Source organism: Anthonomus grandis, chromosome 6, assembly GCF_022605725.1.
Source record: "Anthonomus grandis grandis chromosome 6, icAntGran1.3, whole genome shotgun sequence".
In the NCBI taxonomy this organism is placed as follows: domain Eukaryota; kingdom Metazoa; phylum Arthropoda; class Insecta; order Coleoptera; family Curculionidae; genus Anthonomus; species Anthonomus grandis.
Genome location: NC_065551.1, coordinates 24,597,295 through 24,619,333, shown reverse-complemented (window position 1 = coordinate 24,619,333; position 22,039 = coordinate 24,597,295). Strand labels below are relative to the sequence as shown.

General features: G+C 29.6%; 1 protein-coding gene across 4 annotated transcripts in view; it reads right to left on the bottom strand.

Annotated features, from left to right (window-relative positions):
• Positions 1-22,039, bottom strand: part of LOC126737115 (transcription factor hamlet-like) — a 185,977-nt gene that overhangs the window by 47,074 nt on the left and 116,864 nt on the right. For 3 of the 4 annotated variants that reach the window (XM_050441848.1, XM_050441850.1, XM_050441851.1), the window contains exon 2: positions 485-837. In XM_050441848.1, coding sequence (XP_050297805.1) covers positions 485-837 — 353 coding nt within the window. Of the gene's footprint in view, positions 1-484; positions 838-12,529; positions 13,225-22,039 lie in introns of those variants that run through there. The other variant, XM_050441849.1, reaches the window with a different exon arrangement.

The window sequence follows — 22,039 nt, the reverse complement described above, 5'->3', positions numbered from 1 at the left end:
ATCTTTTGATAGGATACACCGTTTTTCTTTGATTAGTTGGAGCACTCTTTTTGAGAAGGCTTTTTTAAGCCGCTGAGTACCGTGTTTTTTATTGGTTTGAGAGGGTTGTGAGAAATATAAAAAGTGTTTTTTTTTTTAAATGATACATCCAAAAAAATTTTTTTATCTGATAATTGACCCAGATTTTCCGATACGTTATAAGTTGAAAACATGATGTTAATATGTGAATCGATTAATTCCAAGATGCAACGTAGTATCAGTAAATCTATTTTTTTTACATGAACTTTAATCCAGACATCCGACATAAAGCTTCCTTTATTAATTAAGATAAGATTAAAATCGTATTGTCATCATCACTTAGTCCCAAATAATATTTTTTATTTGCACACCACTTATTGAGCAAATAAAATATTATACGATTAAATTCCATAATAAAATTTTTATATGTACTAATTAAATAAATAAACAGCTATTTCAAACTTACCTCCCATGCAAATCTAGCATCTTCAGGATCCTCAGCCCATTTTCCATGAAACGGTCCATAAGTGGTTCTCTTGGGAATGGGAACCTTGGCAAATACTCCTCCGTCTTTCAGTTCAATCTCGCTGGGTACCAACTGATTGTAAAGCATTGTAACGCCCTTAAGAAGAGATTCTTTTTGTTTCATATCTAAGGAGTCTTTGGATTTATAGTAAAGGTCCGTTTTCACTGAAATTTCTTTGGCAGAGACCATCGCGTTGTGCTTCACGAAGTTGTTGTTAGTGAAGTTTTGGGGTTCGTCGAAGCTGTTATTTGCCTGGTCGGTTTCGGAGGTTACCTCTATTTCATCATCTGAGCCTACAGTTAAAAAGAGAAGATTATTTGCATATTGTTATAATGAAAAACCAAAATTAGTAAGTAAAATATGCAATTTAATATATTTAAATATATTTTTGTTATTTAATTATTTAATATCAGTGCAACTGTTAATCTATGTTTATTACATTGCGGTACGTGCTTTTGCTAACCTTTATTAAACATTACATTAAGTAGGTGAAATAAGTTCGCGTTTACAGGATTGCCAAGGTTTTATATGTTTCTAATATACTGGGAAAAATGTAGCGAAATTTCTAAAATTTATTTTATGGCTTCTAGGTGTTTTTTCGAAATTTTTAGCGCATCATTTGAAAAATCATTCAATGGTGTATAGCATTATTTTCTTTAATATCGACCTAGATATTTTTTTTTTCATTTGAAAAAAAAATATTCCTTTATCCTGGTATATGACATAAGTACTCTTACTATAGTTTTGTTCACTTATCAGGGTTTTACCGTAAGTAGAATTTCTCGATTTAATTTATTTAAATATATTTTTTTTACGTAATTACTTAAATCAGTGCAACTGGCTATCTATGTTTATTGTACTATGATACGTGACTTTGATAACCTTTTTTAAACACTATATTAAGTCGGTGACATGAGTTCCCATTTACAGAATCGTCAAGTTTTTATATGTTTCTAATATACAGGCAAAAATGTAATGAAATTTCTAAAATTTTATTTATTGCTACTTGCTGATTTTACGAAGATTTTAGCTAATAATTCGAAAAAAAATTTCAATGGTGCATTTTTTTCTTAAGTACAGACCTGGATATTTTATTTCTTATTAAAAAAAAAATATTCCAATAACTTGTTATGTGACCTAAGTATTCTTGCTATAGTTTCATACACTTATCACGATTTTTTCCAAATTTGTGTGCAATAATGTTTTTATGTTATTCTTAAAATACCTTTCAGATAATTTTAATTTAATATATTTTTTTACGTAATTAATGGTTTACGTAACTATTAATCTATGTTTATTGTATTATAAAACGTGCCTTTGATAACCTCTTTAAAACACTATATTAAGTAGGTGAAATGAATTCCTGTTTACAAGATTACCAAATTTTTATATGTTTCTAATATACAGGAAAAATTTAATGAAATTTATAAAATTTATTTTATGGCTACTTGATGATTTTATTAAGATTTTAGCTAATAATTGGAAAAAAAAATTCAATGGTGCATTTTTTTCTTAGGTATAGACCTGGATATTTTTTATTCTTATTTGAAAAAAAAAATATTTTTTTTTCTTGTTATGTGACGTAAGTATTCTTACTATAGTTTCATACACTTATCACGGTTTTTTCCGGATTTTTGTGCAATAATGTTTTTATGTTATTCTTAAAATACCTTTCAAATAATTTCAATTTAACATATTTTTTACGTAATAACTTATTTAGTACAACTGTTGATTTATGTTTATTGTATTACGATACGTGCTTTTGATAATCTTTTTGTAAATACTATATTAAGTAGGTGAAATGAATTCCCGTTACAGGATTACCAAGTTTTTATATGTTTCTAATATACAGGAAAAATTTAATGAAATTTATAAAATTTAATTTATGGCTACTTGATGATTTTATTAAGATTTTAGCTAATAATTGGAAAAAAAAATTCAATGGTGCATTTTTTTCTTAGGTATAGACCTGGATATTTTTTATTCTTATTTGAAAAAAAATATATTTTTTTTTCTTGTTATGTGACGTAAGTATTCTTACTATAGTTTCATACACTTATCACGGTTTTTTCCGGATTTTTGTGCAATAATGTTTTTATGTTATTCTTAAAATACCTTTCAAATAATTTCAATTTAACATATTTTTTACGTAATAACTTATTTAGTACAACTGTTGATTTATGTTTATTGTATTACGATACGTGCTTTTGATAATCTTTTTGTAAATACTATATTAAGTAGGTGAAATGAATTCCCGTTACAGGATTACCAAGTTTTTATATGTTTCTAATATACAGGGAAAAATGTAATGAAATTTATTTAAGGAATACACTAAACAGCCGATCGGTCGGTAGACTATACACTTCCTTTATTTAATGGCTACATGGTGATTTTACGAAATTTATTTAACTCATTTGACAACTTTTTCAATAGTGTAGAAAATTTTTTTCTTTAATTCATTTCGAAAATTTCATTTCTTATTTAATATTTTTTTTTATTTTTTTAATCTGTTATATGATGTGAGTATTCTTATTATGATTTCGTACACTTACCAGCGTTTTTCTGCTAAAAAGACCTAAATTTTTATGCAATCATGTTATTATGTTTTTCATAAAATACTTTTTGAATAACTTTAATTTAATATATCTAAATATATTTGTGTTATGTAATTATTTAATATCAGTGCAAGTGTTAATCTATGTTTATTGCATTACGATATATGCTTATGATAACCTTTTTCAAAACACTAAATTTTAAACAAAAACTTCAAAAGGTCAAAACTTAAGTAGGTGAAATAAGTTTGCGTTTAAAATATTGCCAAGTTCTTATTTGTTTCCTATCAGGGAAATGTATAATAATGTTTCTTTACTGGGAAAAATGTAGCGAAATTTCTAAATTTTATTTTATTATTACTTGGTGATTTTTTTAGTGAAATTGGTGAACTGGTGCATCTGTGCATTCACTGTAGTATCTGGATTTTTGTGCAATATTGCTTTTTTATTTTTCTTAAAATACCTTTCAAATAACTTCAAAAAATCTATAAATAAATACATAAATATATACAAAGAAAATATTTTATTTATTTGTGCATGTTAACGTAAATATACCAGAAGTCTAGATCCAATATTCCTATAAAACTTGCGTTTTATTAGATTAGAATATAGAATCAAAATTTGCAAAAAAATTGGGATATGCATAGGAAAAAACCCTAATCATAGTGTTTTCTTGCACAAAACGTTGATAAATATACCTAAGTTGTAAATAAGAAGTATAGAATAAAAAATTGAAAATTTGCAAATACAAATAAAATTTAAAAAAATTAAAAATGCTTAGCTTTGTATAGCGATTATAATTAAAGAGTGTATATTTCAATAGGGTTAAGATGGTAAACTAATATTTTTGTACCATTAGAGATATTAAAAATTAATATATGTTAAAAATTACTTAATTTTTGTATGTTTTTGGAGAGAATATCCAAACAAATTTTGCTCTGTTCCCCAAAATTCCAAAGTTTTATCCAATATTTCTAAAATCTTGAATCTAATGAGAGCCGTCAAATATTAATGATTTTAAAGGAACAATAGTTATTTGGTATTCTTGTGACACATCAAAGATGTAGCGACTAGTAACGTTAGGGAAATAATCATACTTTAGAAAAACCGGTTTCTATTACAATAGGCTGACCATTTGATTTGCAATTTAGTAAAATATTTTCTAAAGAAAGGAACAAAGTAAATACATAAGATATAAACAAATAATATAATTTTGAGTACCACTTCGGAATCAACGTTTCAGATAACAATTACTGCGTGTCATGTTAGACCACTTTACAGCTATTTTAAATTGTTGATAAAAATCTATATTAAATAACATCCAGAGTTCGCAATATTAAATAAATTTTTTTTTAAATATTTTAAGGAAATCATGTATGCCTAAAAAATTCAAAATCCTTAATTTTTCTGAAATGATTTTTTTTTAAGTAAAGAAACTAGGCCAACCTAGGATACCAAAGGTTTTACACTTTATAAGAATATAAGAAAGTCCTATATTTATAATGTTTTCTTTTTGTCAACTATTTTAATAAATACAGCAAGACAAGGTTCCGTTAGTCTCTTCGTAGGCGCCGAGCCGTGTCTCGACTTCAGTAAAAAACAAATTTCATAGGTTCAGTTATTAAAAAACAAGAAAGAAGGAAAAAAAGGCAAAAGGAGGTAAAGAGGCCAAGAGAGTTGATATCAGATCATGACGGTTCCAAAGTAAGATGACTGCTAATAAAGAGCCGATAGGAGATCAGCGACTTGGTGGGAATCGTAACTGGTCATCACTGCCTAGACAGGCATCTACACGTTTTTCGTATAAGAGAAAAACCACTCTGTCTAAATTATGGTTCAGCGGATGAAACTTTATACCATATATTTGGAATTTGCGATAGGTGGAGTCGCCTGAGAAAGAAAATTTTTGCAGCAGCGACTTTATAATAAGAAAATCCTAAGGGCTGAGCTGGAACAGCATGCAAGCCTTTATTACGAGGACGGTTCAACTTATTGGTAGTGGATGCGTAAGGCTGCGTGACTCTAGGTTTGACAAAAATTAACTTGTTACCCTATTTGCTGAGCTCCAGCTCCTTCACCCTTACCATTACTACTACTACTACTACTAAGGGAGAAGTCAGAATCTCTAACAAAAGACTGGCGTACCTCAAGGTTTAGTTCTGAGTTCTATTTTATTTTTGTTGTATGTCAACGACATTGTGTGTCTAAATATTTCTGGAAAGTTTACTGTTTTTGCATATGATGCTACGATCTTGTGGAATAATGGAAATGTGGGGATTTTAAAGGACCCTACTGAAAATAATCTACCCCTAATTAAAAACTTGTTGCAAAAACCTATTACGATATTCAAGGACATTTTAATGATAGATTCTAAATTACTTGTTAACCAAAGCTTGATGGGTTAAATGTTCTGCATGTCGTACGTACTGTGTATTGCCCTATCTAATACGTAATTCTTCACCACTTTTAACTACTTAGGTCGTCAATTTTTAGTGTAGATACTTAGTTAACGCATTCGAATCATTGATTGATACTTAAAAATTGTATGGTATTACTGTGCATTAGTTTTTACTTATTACTAAGTTTTATAAAAATAGCAAATATATCTTCTTTGTTCAATTTTCATAGTATATATGGAACATTTTTAAAACATACTTAGAAGATGTTGAACTAAGGTAGAACCACTTCAAAGGGGGTTTTAAAAACTATTATTTTAAGATTATTACTGAATATACTTATAATACATTACTCTATAAGAGATGTGAAAAAAATAGGTTTTTATTATAAGATATTGTACAATTTATTCACATCAAAAGTAAAGAATTTAATTTAGAAAAACCCTTTTTTACCCTTTATGCTCCAGAAGCAACTTCCACTTCAAAAATCAGTAAAGTGGAGAAAATAAATAAGTAACAATAATTAAAATTATAAGACTTTACAATATGTTGATGTCTTTAAGCCCTATAGAATTAATTATTAAATCTGTTTAACATTTTATCAAAAATAACACTTACCGACACAAATTTCTGCTTTATGCCTTCCTCAGGGCGAGGCAACAAATATCAGCTCTAGTACCTCTGGTTTTGGAGAAAAAAAATCAGTTGACACTACACAGAGGTTGTTCGCGCATGTAAGTGATTCCTTTGAAACTTTTTCTGGTTACCTCACCCTGAAGGAGCCTAGTAAGCCAAAACACGTATCCGCGAATACCATTTTTATTTAATTCTTATGCTTTTTAACTTGTGGAGTATTTCGAGAAACTTACCTATCAATCGTTTGACTTTCCATGGTAATTTCCTTTTTTCTTTTTAAATACTTTTATTTATTATAAGATAATTATTATACTTAAACAAGGCAAGAATCTAACCAAAAACAACATAATAAGAGATATAAGAGATTTCACACTGGTGCGCGAAATGGGCATTTTCCTTTCTCCACGCCCGCCTCGATAGTCCTATACAAATTCAATAAAAAAATTATCGATAAGGCCACTTTTATGACTATTTGCGGGACGAGATTTCTTTTGGTGGAGGTAAGAGGCCGCGCCATCCTCGTGTTTGTTCAGGATTAGATCGACCATCAAATCCCGCATGTGCCGAAATTATCAGGTTTCTGCAATTTTGTCGATTGTTACTCTCGTTATCTGTTTTTCTGCAGCTTGTGGTTTATTGCTCAAGAATAAAAACATGAAAATAACTGTTTTTCAGTTACTTCAGATAAGCGGGAAATACGGCGCATTAAAAATAGTAAATAATACATAGTAAACTAACCTACACTAATATCGCATATTTTGTAAAAAATAATGAAAATAACATTTGTAAAGCTTGGCGTTTCGTAGAACAACTAAAGACAAAACAAAGTGTCATTTTAAGAGTAACGAACTTGGTACGTGCCTTTTGCGCGGTTTACTGTGGAACAAGATAAGAGGCAGGATAAAAAGCGCGAATATCTTGTTACCTAAAGGCTAGTTACACAATTGAATAAATGAATAAGAATTGGGATAAAAAGAATGTCCTAAGAAAAATCATATCCGACATATTGAGTACAGATTTTTTATTTCATACGACATTATCAAAGAGTATATGCCAAGATATAAATAATCATAAAATTTTTCAGGAATATAGTATTCAGGATGAAGGAACAATATATATTTTAAAAAGTTGGAACAAGTAAAATTCTACATGTGTTGAGACATTTATTAGCCTAGGAACGCTTAGATGAGGGTACAGATTTAAATTCCACACGTGACTATACTTTGTTTAAATAGTTTCCCATTTTAAATTTAGAAACCCTAATTCGTGGTTTACAACATGACTTTTAGATGGCGCCATATATTTTTTTTCTAGACCTAGTGCGGGAATAAATATTTTCACACTGCTAATAAAATAAGGCTATTCTTGTAGCAAAATGTTTATAGAAAATTTAAAGATTCATGTTTGAATTTCGGGAAAAAACTTTTTGGGAGAATATCATTTACTAATAAATTCACTAGTAAACATTTATCCTGAATTACTGGCAATGATATTAAAAATGATAATGACAATGATATATTTAACGATTATATAAATAATGATAGTCAGTAAAAAGCAGATCTTTAGCCTAAGGTGGCCCTCAATACAAGTTAGCTTAAGACAACTCTCTCATACACAAAGGCTCTTCAATAGTATATTTTACAATTTGATTGAATCACTTGGTTTTAGAATATTCAAAGAATAATATGTAGAATGATATATAAAATTAATGGAAATAATCTTATTTAATAGAGTATTTTATAATTTATACAATCAAATTTCATAGATATGTCATAAAGTACTACACCAAAGCTAAAGAATTTTTAAAGCATTTTTTAGGGGACACTAACACAACTAGTACGGCATATGTGAGTACCACGAATAGTACTACGCAGGTATCTGTGGATATTTTTTTAAAAGTTTCCTGGAACGACGTGCTTTAGGAATTGATTTCACACGCTTCCACTTCTCCATAAAAGGGAGTCCTGATATCGCATCGTACTAGGCGTCTGCAGATGCACTGAATATTTATGAGTCGCAGCTGTCTCTAGCGTAGGATTTACATATATAGCTCCTGATGGAATGATTTCGGCTAGTTCGGAAGAACATGGTATCGATAAAATAGTGTCCGGTACACCACCTGCATTCTATGCTCCAACCTGTTCAACTTGTCTCTGCATCTCTTATATAATGTATGGCCCTCTTCAGAATAAAATCAAGCAGCTTCAAAGTGTGTTTGAGTATAGAACTCCATACATGAGAGCAATATTCACACGTGCTTTTCATGATAGGTTCATGAGTAAGCTTCCAAGCCAAGCAACGAGAATTGTTGAAAAACCATAAGAACACAGTTTGCTTAAGAGACTAGTCGAATGCTTTTGAAATAACTACTGCACATTATTCACCATATTTCTCGATAGTCTTGAATAAAACACGCGTGATATAGTTTAGCAGATCGCCAGTAGGCCTGTGTTTTCGAAAAACATACTAACGATCGCTAATGACATTGATTGGTATCTATTGGCATTTCAAAATTTGCTGGTTGATAGGTTCCTTTATTACCTTGGTAATTGTCAACTGTTATAGATAGGCATCGTATTTTTTCTTTCTTGGGTATTGACTGAATCCACACATTTCTTTAGTCTCCAGAGAAGAAACCTCTTTTGTATAAAACAGAAACAATTTGCACAACGATGCTGTCAGTACGACCGCTATTTCCAATAAGTTTATTGCAATGGAACCATCTTCCCTAGTCAATGTTGAAAATTTTGACCTAGAGAACAGATAACTTATTTACTCTCTCATTAAGTGTTTCTTTGCAGGTATCGCTAGTCTGCAGAATTTTTCAAAAGAATTTAAAGGTCTTAGGTCTTGGCGCTATTTGCAGTAAGCAGCATTTTTGCTGTTGACTGCCTTGATGTAAATTTTATCGAACCATGGTTTTCTGCCTGAAAAGCTTTTTAAGGTTTTTGGAATATAAGCATCCATGTTTGCCCAAATCACCTCTGAAATCAGGCTGGTATATACTGATGGATCAAAGATCCTAAAACAGACATCATTCTAAGCAAACGAGGAGAAGACCTGTTTTAAATATTAGATTCTAACCTCTATGGGGCATGGATGAACCCTAAGTATTTATTTCTACTTCACATATTGCGGTTATTAATTTATGATCTGATGTTCGGTTGTTATTTTGAACTACATACCATCGAACCTTGGGGTTCTAGAGTTTTATCCTGCAGAGAAAATATGTCGCTTCCAATAAAGGCGGCGATTTATTCAAAGTTGAACCTAAATCGAGTGTGGAGGTCGTATCTAGCACTTTTACAAGCGATCAAGCAAAAGATAGATTCATACAGATAAATTCATTAAATAAAATTCCGAGATATTTATAAAAAAACGTGCCAATAGGTCAGTCAAAAGGTGAATTTATTAAAATAAATTATAGTGTATGTGAATGTTTTAATATTATAGACCTGACAGACAATATTCTAGTCCTTATTAATTAATTTTTATAAGAATTATTGCTAATTAAACAATTGATTTCTCTGAATTTGCCTGAGTTGAATATATTTAGTTTATTTTATATTGATTGCTCTAATGTGGATATGATGTCATTCGCATTTATTTAAACTTGTGTTTTTATCAGAAATTCATGTGTGTGCAGATATTGACATTTGTGAGTAACAAATGGAGGGCTACAACATAGAACAATGTTTCACTAGTAATAGAAGGACCAGAGGCCTTAAAAAGAAGTGATATTATTATATTTAATTTACAAATTGGTAAAAAATTGTGAGCTTTAGGCATATGAAGATGACATTCAATTATAATTTTGAATCTGAAGATGTTTGTTGGCAAATAAATTAAATATTAAAGATCCAAAAACTACAGGCAATATTTCTAGATAACATAATTTAAAACTTATTGCGTCTAAATCATCGTTGCTATTGTTTGGACCAAAAGCCAGGTCTAGACTAATTAGGGTACATATTAATGGTGTACAACTTTAGTTATTGTGGCTTTATATATGAACCGTATTTAGATACGAATACAAGATATAGAATACAGAAAGCGCAGAATTCTTGTGCTAGGCTCATTTTTAAGTTGAGAAACTACGATCGTGTTAGTGGTAAGATTGGAGAGATGGGATGGCTAAAGATGGAAGATCGTAAAGTTTTTCCTATAGATATTTATTTCCACAATTCTTTAATACATTTCTCGACCTTTAAATAGGCTTACAATACCACATCTTCAAACAGCCTTATTTAAGAGAAGTTCTTTATAATGCAATTAAACTTTACGATTCCATTTCTAATAATTTAAAAGATTTAAATATTGGTCAGTATAAGAAAAGGTTTCAACAAATTATTTTAATTAAATAATATTTTCTTGAGACGTTTACTGTAATTATTATTAATATGTTGGAAAAAGTCATAAAAAAACAAAAGTGGATTTTATTAAGTCGAAGAAGACGTTAGATCAATATAAATCGATGTAATGATAATTAGATTAAGAGCAGTAATTAAAACTGGTATTTAATCAGAACTAATACTAAATTCAATCTTAATATTGCATACTTTTAAAAAATATATATTTCGCTAACTTATTCCTAATAATTCTAGGTCGATATACGCATTACATTAATTTCTAATCTGATCTGAAAAACGGGTTCTAAGGATGTTCCTATCTAAGGAAATGATTATTATTCCAAAGCGCCATTATCACCTAAACCATACTTTTATAATTAATTCAAGCCAACACAGTTAGTCCCAATCATATCATTTTGGCGTTGTGTGTAAATCACTTAAACCGCAATATATAAATACAATTATTATCTTTTTGGCAATAAAAAATAAAATAGGTGTAAAATCCCATAAAGATATAAAGTCATCAGTTGTGGTTTTTGTATTTAAAAATAGTACGTAGGTTCTATAGATACCGTTTTTAAAAAAGCAACTTTAAATGAAATACCCTCAAAGCTTTAAAAAGCGATTACAGGTGGAGCTTCCTTGCCTTTCTTAAAACAAATTTTATAATGGGCCACCCAGTATTCACAATATCTTCCTTGAATGACCATAGAATATAATAAACGTTCGAAATCGGTGTGAAATTTGTGCAAAGATGCGTCTGACGTCCTCAGGTTTAAAAATCTTAGAACTACATTGAAAAACAATGAGTGATTACCATAGGCATGTCGAGTGAAGCTTTTATTTTTGAGATGTACCCGGTATTGTTAGAAGCCGCTTAAAGCCACAGAGACAAAAGTGTCAATGGATGTCGGTTCGTGGAACCGTAACGCGCTGTACATATGGATCTACAATTTGTCAACGATATGGCTGAGAGATTTGTTACAAAAGAGGCAGGCGAATTGAGTGTGGCTTTAGTGTAATATTGCCTTGTATGGTTTTGTTTCAGTATTTTGTCTTAAGACTTTTTATTTAACTTTAAAGTTCAAAAGCAGCTTACAGGAGCCTATAAGAACTCTAAGCACAGGCGCTTTTTTGCCCTTGGAACAGGCAATTTAGAAAAATTCAAAATTTTGGAAAAACATGTCTGAGGTCTAAAGCTAGTCATCTATAGTGACCTTGTTATTAGTCAAATTAATTTTGTATAGTGCATATGATTGTTTCTGCGTGAAGTGAGTTTCGTCTCCTTAAATCAATTTCTTAGGTAAAACGTTAGGGTTTATCGGAAAGCTTTCTCAGGTACTTAACAATCAGTGGTATTCCAATAATATATGGAAACAAAAAATAAGAGATATTTTTTCTTACTTCTAAATTTCGATGAACCCTAACGTTTTACAAAAAAACTATTTTTTATAAAACAGTATTAAGAAGAGAAATTTAATTTAACCATGCATAATTTAATAAAATACGATTAATTGTTCCTTTTAACCTTAAAAGATTATTATTTTTTTTTGTAAAAATGATTGTCATTTAAACGCTATGGTATATATACTATTACATTAAAAGAAAATCAGAAATTTAATAAAAAAGTTATACTAAGAATGGTTTACTACAAAATCAATTTCAAGATCCTTTATTATTCACAATTTTTCTTAAATAGAGTTCAACACTGTTTTATAATATTTTCACTATCATATTTTACAAGAAATATAGAAAAATTAATAATTCTTCATAAAGAAGATGATCAGATGATCTCCACTTAAGTTATGCACACTTTTTAATAAAGTTGTTTTAAGATTGTGGTTTTACAAGAACTATTTCTATCATGAAATATTTTTTAAACAAAACATTAATTTTGTATTTTAGTTTAAAATTTGTTTTTACCTCAAAAACAATATTTAAGTTAAAAGAGTTTTTAAACCTGTAGATGTAGTGTGGAGAGAACATACAAATTTAAAAAAAGTGACTATATAAAATACAAAAAAATAAGATGTAGTAAAAAACAACTCTTACCAGACATACTGTGATCCATCTCCATCGAGCCTCCGTCAGCTTCAAAGTCTAAGCCCTCCAGCTTGAAGCTGTTCCAAAACCCACGTTAAAATCAATAAAATAATTACCACACGGTTAATAAAAACAATCCAGTCTCAATCGAACACCACTTCAACCATATTAGTCTTAACCAGTGACGTCACAGTAAAGATCTTCAACTTAATACGCACACATTCACAAATTTGGCACACAAAGACGTTCCTCAGTGACGTCACCCCAATGACACAGTGATGCCGAGCATTGAGCCCATACTGAGAGATCATCAGAGACAGTAAAGATTCAGGACTATCCGGGATAAATGAGGCGGAGTCTGGTATAGGAGGGGCGCGGTAGGTGTGGCCTCACGGTAGATTCCCCAGGGATATATAGAAAAGTTTTTCGGGTCTCTCCCCCGCTCGCCGCGCGCCTCTGCGTTATCTCAGAGAGATTTGGCGAAGAGATGAAAACCGTGGTTTGTGCACTGCCGAGCGAAGGTTTTTAATGAGCCTTTTTGGCTTTTGTGCTCTGTAAAGGTGGTTTTTGTTTGGTTAATTTTGGTTGTTTGGTATGATTTATTATAGGGCTGGTCGAGGTTAGTCAAAATACGACAGGGTTGATTTTTTTCGAGACTGAGGAATATTTCGTGTGGTCACTTTTTATTTTTGTAAAACCCAAACTTAATAATTTCTCTTTTATGGTTAAAGGAAACTAATTTTCCTATCCAGTTAAGTTATGCACAATATTGAGTAATTAGAGTTTTTCTTTAACTACTATCAACAATTTTAAAGGAAAACGTTTAAAAAAAAATATTAAAATCTCTATTTACTGCTCACACTTGAACTAGTAATGTTGTTTTTGAAGTTATTATTATCACATTTCTATATTTATCGCTTAAACTGAAAAAAACCATACTGAACCATTAGAGAATGTCATAAAATCAGCAATATGAGCATTTACAGCAAAACAGTGCAAAAGATGACAAAAATTTAAGACTATGCCACTCAGTCACAATACTGCTACCAGAAGAATGGACGACATGAGTGAGGATATTAAAAAACAATATGTAGCAAAACTGAAAACTAGAAATTTTAGAGCAAATGGACGTATCAACTTGATGCTTGATCCTAATACAATAGATGAGAAAAATGACTGGTACTGTGTAATTCATAGGGAAAACTTGGTAGGAAAAATATCTCACCTGTTCTAAACGAAGTATTACGTTTACTAATAAAGTGTATTAATGCTATTAAAGCTAGCGATAGAAACTGCTTGCAAAGATTTATGAAACAGTTTGATACTCTTGGTAATTTTATAAGCGACAAACTTCAGTAGTATCTGATATCAAGTATCTGATATCACTTATTATCATCTCAATATTCTATCGGCTAATTTAAAAGATAAATATTCAGATTTAAGATAAATTAATTTTTTAACATAGATGATGCAACTAATTTTCTGAATCGGGATTAGTCTGATATATCAAATAGGCAGTATTAAGATAATTGCATAATTGCGAAATAATGATCGTCTAAAAACTTTATTTTATATAAAAGAAGCGATAATATGGCCTTGTGGGTAAGCAGGAATCAAATACCTAAATTTAACCAAATGTCCAAGAAAACTATTGTAACGATTTAGTGCTGTAATTTACTTACGTACGGCTAAAATTAATTAAATTGGAACCTAACATAAAAATGTGGACATTAAGCACAAGAATGTCACTAAATTAATATAGAATTTTTTTATTAACATTATTTGGAATTCGAATTTCAGATTTTTATTATATGTTCTGAAAATGTACTTACTGTATTTCGTTCCCAGTAATTTATTTTTCAAACCTACTATTTGAGTTTCGTTAGTACATAGTTGACATTTTTAATATTATAATTATACATGTTACATGGGAAGGCATCAAAATGTTACAACGGCTAGGGTAGGTCATGACACAAAAAAAATTGGGAAACACTGCTCTACACTATTCATATATTTTGCAAGTCGACATTTACATATATCAGCACACATTTCTAAGGTGTACGGTGTCAGAGATATTGAAACTTTAGAAGATTAAAGGCCTTCAATTATCAGTGTCACTCATTAGCAATAAATAAACAAATTATAAAATACATTATTATGACAAAGATACGAGGTCAAAAAGTCATTTACATCAATTATGCTTATTTAATTTTTCAAGAGGATCCATTTTGATACTTTTAGATGATTGACTGAATATTGGCTGACTATTTATATCATCCATAAATTTATACTTTTATAATTAATTTTTCTTTTATGGTTAAAGGAAACTAATTTCCACATCCAATTAAGTTATGCATAATATTGAGTAAAATTGTAATAAGCAATTATAAATAAGAAGCTGATGAGGTGACTGAGGCTCTGAGCTATTTATATATTTTGAGAATCGATATTTAAATATACTAGCACCATTTTCAAGATGTATAATGCCAGAGATATTCGACCTTTAGAAGAGTAAAGGGCATCAATTATCAGTTATTGTTTATATGTTAGCAATAGATAAATAAATTTGTCAACTTCATTATTATTCTCCATCCTTTTTCCATTCAATCTTTTTCTTTTAAATGATTCGCTAAGTAATATAAATAAAATCCTCCTGGACCACATCTCTTTTAGTCTAGTCAAATTCTCTTATTTTTACTTGATTTTCATACTATTATATTACTTTAACGTTAAAGAGCTATTAACATATGACACATCTGGTAAATTATTCCTTTCAAGATGGAACCTTTTCTTGTTATCTGAAAAAAAAAATTTTTAAAAAGAGTGATCAATCTATCATCCTAGAATGCGTATCTATTAATTTTCTAAATTATTTGAGTATAAAATGTTTAAAAGGCTCCTACATGTTTTAATTAAAAATAGTAAACTTTCTCCTAGGCAGCATGGCTTTTTAACAAAATATTCTACTATTACCACCATCTCGTCTATTTTGTTTGATGTTGTGAAGGAGTTGGAAGCAAAAAAGCGTCTTGTTTTTTTTGTGATTTCAGCAAGGCGTTTGACTGCGTACATCATATCCTTTTGCTTTAAAAAATCTAATGTACTTTATTAATAGTATGGTACTTAAATAGTTTGAATCCTTTTTGCATAATAGAAAACAATTTTCAAAGATTAATGACAGTATAGGAAAGTTTTAGCGGATCAACGTCACTAGGTTTCAAATTGGAGGTTAGATAACTTTTTTTGTGCCAGTATTTGATTTTGCTTTCTAATCATAATTTTGTTAATCATTGTAATATTTAGTTTTAGCCTATCTGTACTTTGGAATTATATTCTTAATAATACCCATATGTTTTATAGATAAGTTGGAAAAATTAATGATATTGTATTGTATGGGATTTTGTATTGTTTTTAGGAAGACGCTCTATAAAAATGATTATTATAAAATTATTAAGAGGCAGCCAAAGCAAAAAATTAAACCGTAATATGTATCAATATTAACTGGAAAAAATAAATTATTTCTTATTCAGTAATGTTGAAAAAGGCATATTCAGAAGTTTGAGATATAGTGGTGGCCTAAGTAGATCAAACTTAATAATGTACCAACCATATCCTCATAAATCAATCGAAAATTTAAGACTTACTCTGGGTAGGTCTATAAGTAAGATAGAAATTAAAAATTCACTTAACTAGTCCTCAAAATTTAACTTATACTACCTCAAAATTAAATAAAGATATTTACCCCAGAAAACTCCACGATACCATGTATGTATCATAATCATAGAATAACTTCATATCAGATTAAAATGAAATATTTCACAAATAAATTAGATTTATAGTAAGATATGTTTTTTCTTAATTATTTATTTTATGATAAAGATATTGAATATATGATTATTTAAATGAAGAACAACGGATTTTTGCCCCCCGTATTAAGTGTCAAGACAAATGAGTCCTAAGGACCTTCGAAATCAACGTGGTCTCTCTCGAGACATCAATAGGTTAAACAGAAAATAAAATACTTCATTCAATTATTTCTTGTAAATCATCAGGGACGGGCTTAAGTAAGTTTTAAAGTATTTCCAATATCTATTTTTTTGTGCATACACTTGTATTAATTAATTGAATATCTACAAAGAAATTGATGAACCAAGTTCTTTTAGTTTAATTTTAATGTTGTACAAATAATTTGCATTACCTTGACTTAATTAAGTTCGTTTTTTTATAAAAAGAAGTTACTAATAATATTATCCAATTAAGTTATGCTTTATTTATCAACAAAAACTTCTACGTTCAAACTCAGCTTAAATTAGTTAGTTTTATTAAGGTTATCTTATATACTTGTTTAAATGCTTTTAATTTAAAATAATTGTTATCAATTGTTTTAATTTATTTATAAGTAAAATATGTTTTTATTTTTTTAATAAAAATTAGGTACTTATATTATTACGCATTTAAGTTATGCATGATTTTTAAAAAGAAACTTTTATATTTTAACATTATTTAAATTTGTGACTTGAATCGTTATTGGTCTAAATGCCTGTAATTTAAATTAATTATTTGCCTTAGGAATTCGACATTCTTATGTAATTATTTGCAGTTAATTATTGTCCTTCAGTAATTTTGTTAAAGAAATAACATATTAGTAACCATTTTAAGGTAAGTTATGCATGGTATTAAAAGACAAAATTCTACGCTTAAACTAAATTGTATTAAACCTAAAATTGGTATGTTTGGATTTCCTGGCTTGCCTAATAATGATTAAAGTGCCTTTAAATAATTACTTTGCTGTCGTTTTACATAACTATTAAATCAATTATTACAACCATTTGATAAAAAATTAGGTTCTGAAAATGGTATCCAATTAAATTATGCCTGATTTTTAGCTAGGCAAAAGGTAACATCTTTTCAAATTTTAAATATTCCTTGATGTAATGTTGATCGTTATATTAGTTCTGATGATGTTTATTTGCGATCGTGACCTTTGGATTCATTTTATAGTAACTTTCTATTACCTTTAAGAATATACAGAATTTCTCATAAAGACGTTAAAAAACTCCGTCCCTGTATTCTTCATTGCTGTTAGCGAGCAAGACAAAACGCAGCATGGCACGGACCCGATGAACACATTCGAACATATTATTAGTGGCCACCCCAGTCGAAAGGTGCGCGGAAGTCCTTTATTCCCTACAGGAATTCAATGTGAACGCGATCAGATCAGAAATCAGAACTGCATACTCGCGTTATTCTTTTCTCTCCTTGCGGCGACTTGACAAAAGTCGACGCTGTCTGGGGCTGGAACTACTCATTATGTCTAACGAACTTTTTAACTTCTTTTGTGATTCCGAATCTTTAACGAATATCTTCTATGTGAAAAAAACTTTGTACTATTTAGAAATTTAGGGTGAAAGTTGTTCGATGAAATTCGATACATTAAACTGTTAAGCTTGAGTAAAACGAAATCCAAAATGCTCGCACATAAATTGATTTCTTTGATATCGGAAAGTCAATCAACTGATCTTTCATCTTTTCCATTTCTCTCGAGCCACCTTAAAAGTCAAAAACAGTAATTACAAAAACCCGCAGGATACCGAGGTATCGTATCCAGGAATCAATTTGACGGCGGGCGACGCGTCGCGACGCCTGCCGACGCCTCCCGTCCTAAATCAGACGCCTCCGTGCAAATTTGGCCGCTTTTAAGTTCCAATTTTAGAGCTCGGAGGTCTGTGCATGACAGGCCGCTTGATGTTCTTGTTTTGACTCCTAAACCGTCAAGAGTGAGATATTAAGTTTTACAACACACTGAAAGAACATTTGATTGAGTACGCCCCTACTCTTCTTTTTCGATAAAATATATGTGAATATCGTATTATAAAATGTGTTAAATAGGAACTTTTTGTGACTGGCTAATTATATGAATCTCTCATAAAACTGGTTACAGTAATAAAAAAATAGAATTAGTATCGTATAGTAGTAAAGCTTTTATTGGTATTTTAAAAAATCCTTCTTCTTTTTTCATTATCCTCCAAAGAACGTTATGGCACTACTTATATGTGATTCAGTAGGTAATTCTATGCTTGCCTATTTTGTGTAATTCTTATCCTCATGTCTCATATTTATTTAATCCCCGCATCTAGTTGGAGAACTATCTCTTGGGCGTTTGCCTTTTATTTTTCCTTCTATGATTAATCGTTATATTGTTCCTAATCTTCTAGCTATATGCCCGAGGTACTGCAGATACATGCGTGTTATTCTGATTAGCTGCTTTGCAAGTGGAATAATTTCTTGTTATAAAGATATATTGGGTCAGTGTTTTGTTCACGGTACTCGTAAGAGTTGTCTATAAGCTTGCATTTCGCAAGCCTCAAGTCAGTTCTTATCTGCTTGGTTTGAAGTCTATATTAATGCTGCCGTATGTTGTAATGGGGAAAATACGAGCATTAACTAGACAAAGTCTCATTATTTAGGTGATAGATTTGTCTTTCCATATTTTATTTAGCTTGATAATCACTGATCTTGCCATAATTAGACGACGGCGTATTTCGCTTTCACATTTCTTAGTATTGGTAATTAACGAGCAAAGAGAGTTAAAATTGTTAATCTACAATTTCTAATATTTGTAGAGAATATCTATCGATTAACTATCATTCGTTTAATTTGGGTATTATTTATTTTTAAGCCATAATTTTCGGTAATAATATTAGCCAGCATAGCTTTAGAATGGTTGACGCTACCATCAAAGTATCGTCTGCGTAACGCAGGTTGTTCATCTAAAAAATGTTAGTAACTAAAATACAGTGGTGTTTATAGTAGACCAATCTTTAGCAGCGTAATTTCAGAGGGTCTTAGTTAAATTATAAGAATATATCATATAAAAAAATGCAATAATTTAAAAGTATATATAGCTAAATAGGTTGAAGTAATAAACACGTTGCCAGTTTACCCTAGACGTAGCAACAAACTTTAATTAATTTAATTTGAATTTTTTAATCAAGCAACGCTAATCTCGTATAATAGAAACAAAATATTACTACAAATTTTAGATATAATAATAATAAATAAAAAATGGCTTTATTTGTACTTTTTAATAGTGTACATAGGCGAAGCCTAGCCAAAATCTACTTAACCTAATTAAAAAATGTAGGTAAAGTTGTTTTAGATAGCACAACAGAAAGAAAATAATTAACATTTATAATGATAACACTAATAGTAATATAAAAATAAAGAGATATACACCCATTGGTCCATAAAAATCAAAAATTATAAAATACAAAATACCTACTGACAATTTAGCTATTCTGTTTTGTTAAAAAATGCAGCTTTACATTTTTCTTGAAACCCGCTACTGACATTTCTTTTATAAGATTCGGAACAAGGTCATTGTAAATTGCCACAGCATTATACAGAAAACTATATATACAACGATATTTTAAAAATCTACTTTCTATAAATTCTTTGAAAAAAACGCGAACACGACGATTTTATTTTTGGATCGGGTATTTTTGACATAAAATGTAAATTTATAGGATAGTGCAAAAAAATGTGACAGGACAAATATCCTTTTCGTAAATAGAATATTTTTAAATTCTTCGAATAATTCTGGATATCTTTAATCTATAACGTACACTACCTATCTTCAATAGCTTATGAAATAATTACGTTTAAATAATAATTATCGCAACATAAATATATTGTTAATTTAAGATATTTAGATTACTTTTAAGTAATAAAATAGTAAACAAAATAACAATTAGCAAGCATAATGGTGATGGTGAGAAAACTAGAATATACAACGAATATTATTCAAGCTTAAAACTATTAATAATCTTTGCAAAATAGAAAAAATTGATGTTTCTTCCTAATTAAAAACTAGAGATTCTGGTTCCTGGATCCTGAAGGTCCGAAAATCCTTACATCTCAAGTACTCAGCTCTGGATAACACGCTTCATAGAGCAACTGTAAAAAAAGTGGAAAACCCAGATATAATTCAAATACTTTAAGAGCTAATAGAAAATGATCTAGATGATCTAGATAACAGGAAAGAGTTTGGCCAGAACTTAACTTAAAAAAACTGATAATAACCCTAGACTAGTAAAACAGATATGCTTTTCAGACGAGGTAACTTTTTGTTTGAAAAAACCACTAATTAGGAATAATTTTAGGTACTGGGAACCTCAAAATCCACACTGGTTTAGCGAATCATTAAAAACAAGTTAATAGAACCATACTACCTTAAATAAACTTTGACGAAACAGCGTTCTCATGAATTTTTAGTAGACAACCTTGTTCCAGCACTGGCAATACTATATCCTGATGATATTAACCCAAATATGCGAAACCAATCGTTATGGTTTCAATAAGATGAGGCGTCTTCCTACTATGTTCATGTTCTTCCTACTATGGTCATCTAGGTCACCCGACCTTTATCCATTGGATTATTTTATTTGGGATTTTTCAGGAAATGAAGTGTATAGCCACGGGTTGGATATCCTCAACAAAGTTAATACTATACGAATTCAATGTACGAATGCAAGAATTCAATGATCGTCTTGGGTACTACAGAGCTATGAATGTTCAATGTAATTAATCATTTTATGTTGCAATAAAGGGTTATGATTGTTATCTAAACGTAATTATTTGTTGAACACTTAAAGATAAGTATAGGACATTATATATAAATCATGTCCAGAATTTTCCAAAAATAAGCAAGATTTTTTTTAGGACAATTTTTTTTGTAACATTGTACATTTATATATGATGTCAAAATATTCCCGAATCAAAAATCAATCCAACGTGTCCAAAAATTTTACTAAATTTATTTATTAATAAATCATAACCCTGTATCTAATAATCTCTATTTCAAAAATTATTATGAGAAAATATTAAAAAATTATTCAAGACCGTTCTTTTTTCAAAAGTTTGTAAAATAATAATAATTATAATTTTTATTTGTCTCACAAATACAAAAGGCAAATAAAATCTTTTAATAAATAACCAAAGACAAAGTATTTGGTTATGTATACAAAGATATACAATTTTCTAAATTACTTTACTGAAATGCAAAAAGGAGCAATTGAATAAAATTAATAAAATTGATTAAGTTAAGGATACAAATAATGAAAAAAAATTAAAAACTCAGAAAATATAATAAAAACTTACTTTGGAACTTTTGTATCTTCTTTCTATATCAACCAAAATTATGAAAAGCAAGAAAAACATAATTTCTACACTCTTCTTGTAATCTTGATTCTTGTTTTATTTTTTAGGAATTGCGAATATGTCACTTTTCTTCTCGTTGCTAGCCAATAATAAGTTAGGTATATGATGGACAATATCGTTCTTATCTATAATTTCTGTTATGACAGATATTGGAATAATTAAACTTAAAAAAAATCGATGCGAAAATATTTATGGCTGTTACCTAGTTAAATAGAAGTAATCGAATCAGATCAAAAAAAGTGCTTTTCTTCTAAGGGACAGATTATATGAACAATATCGGTTTTTTTTCACATTTTCTGT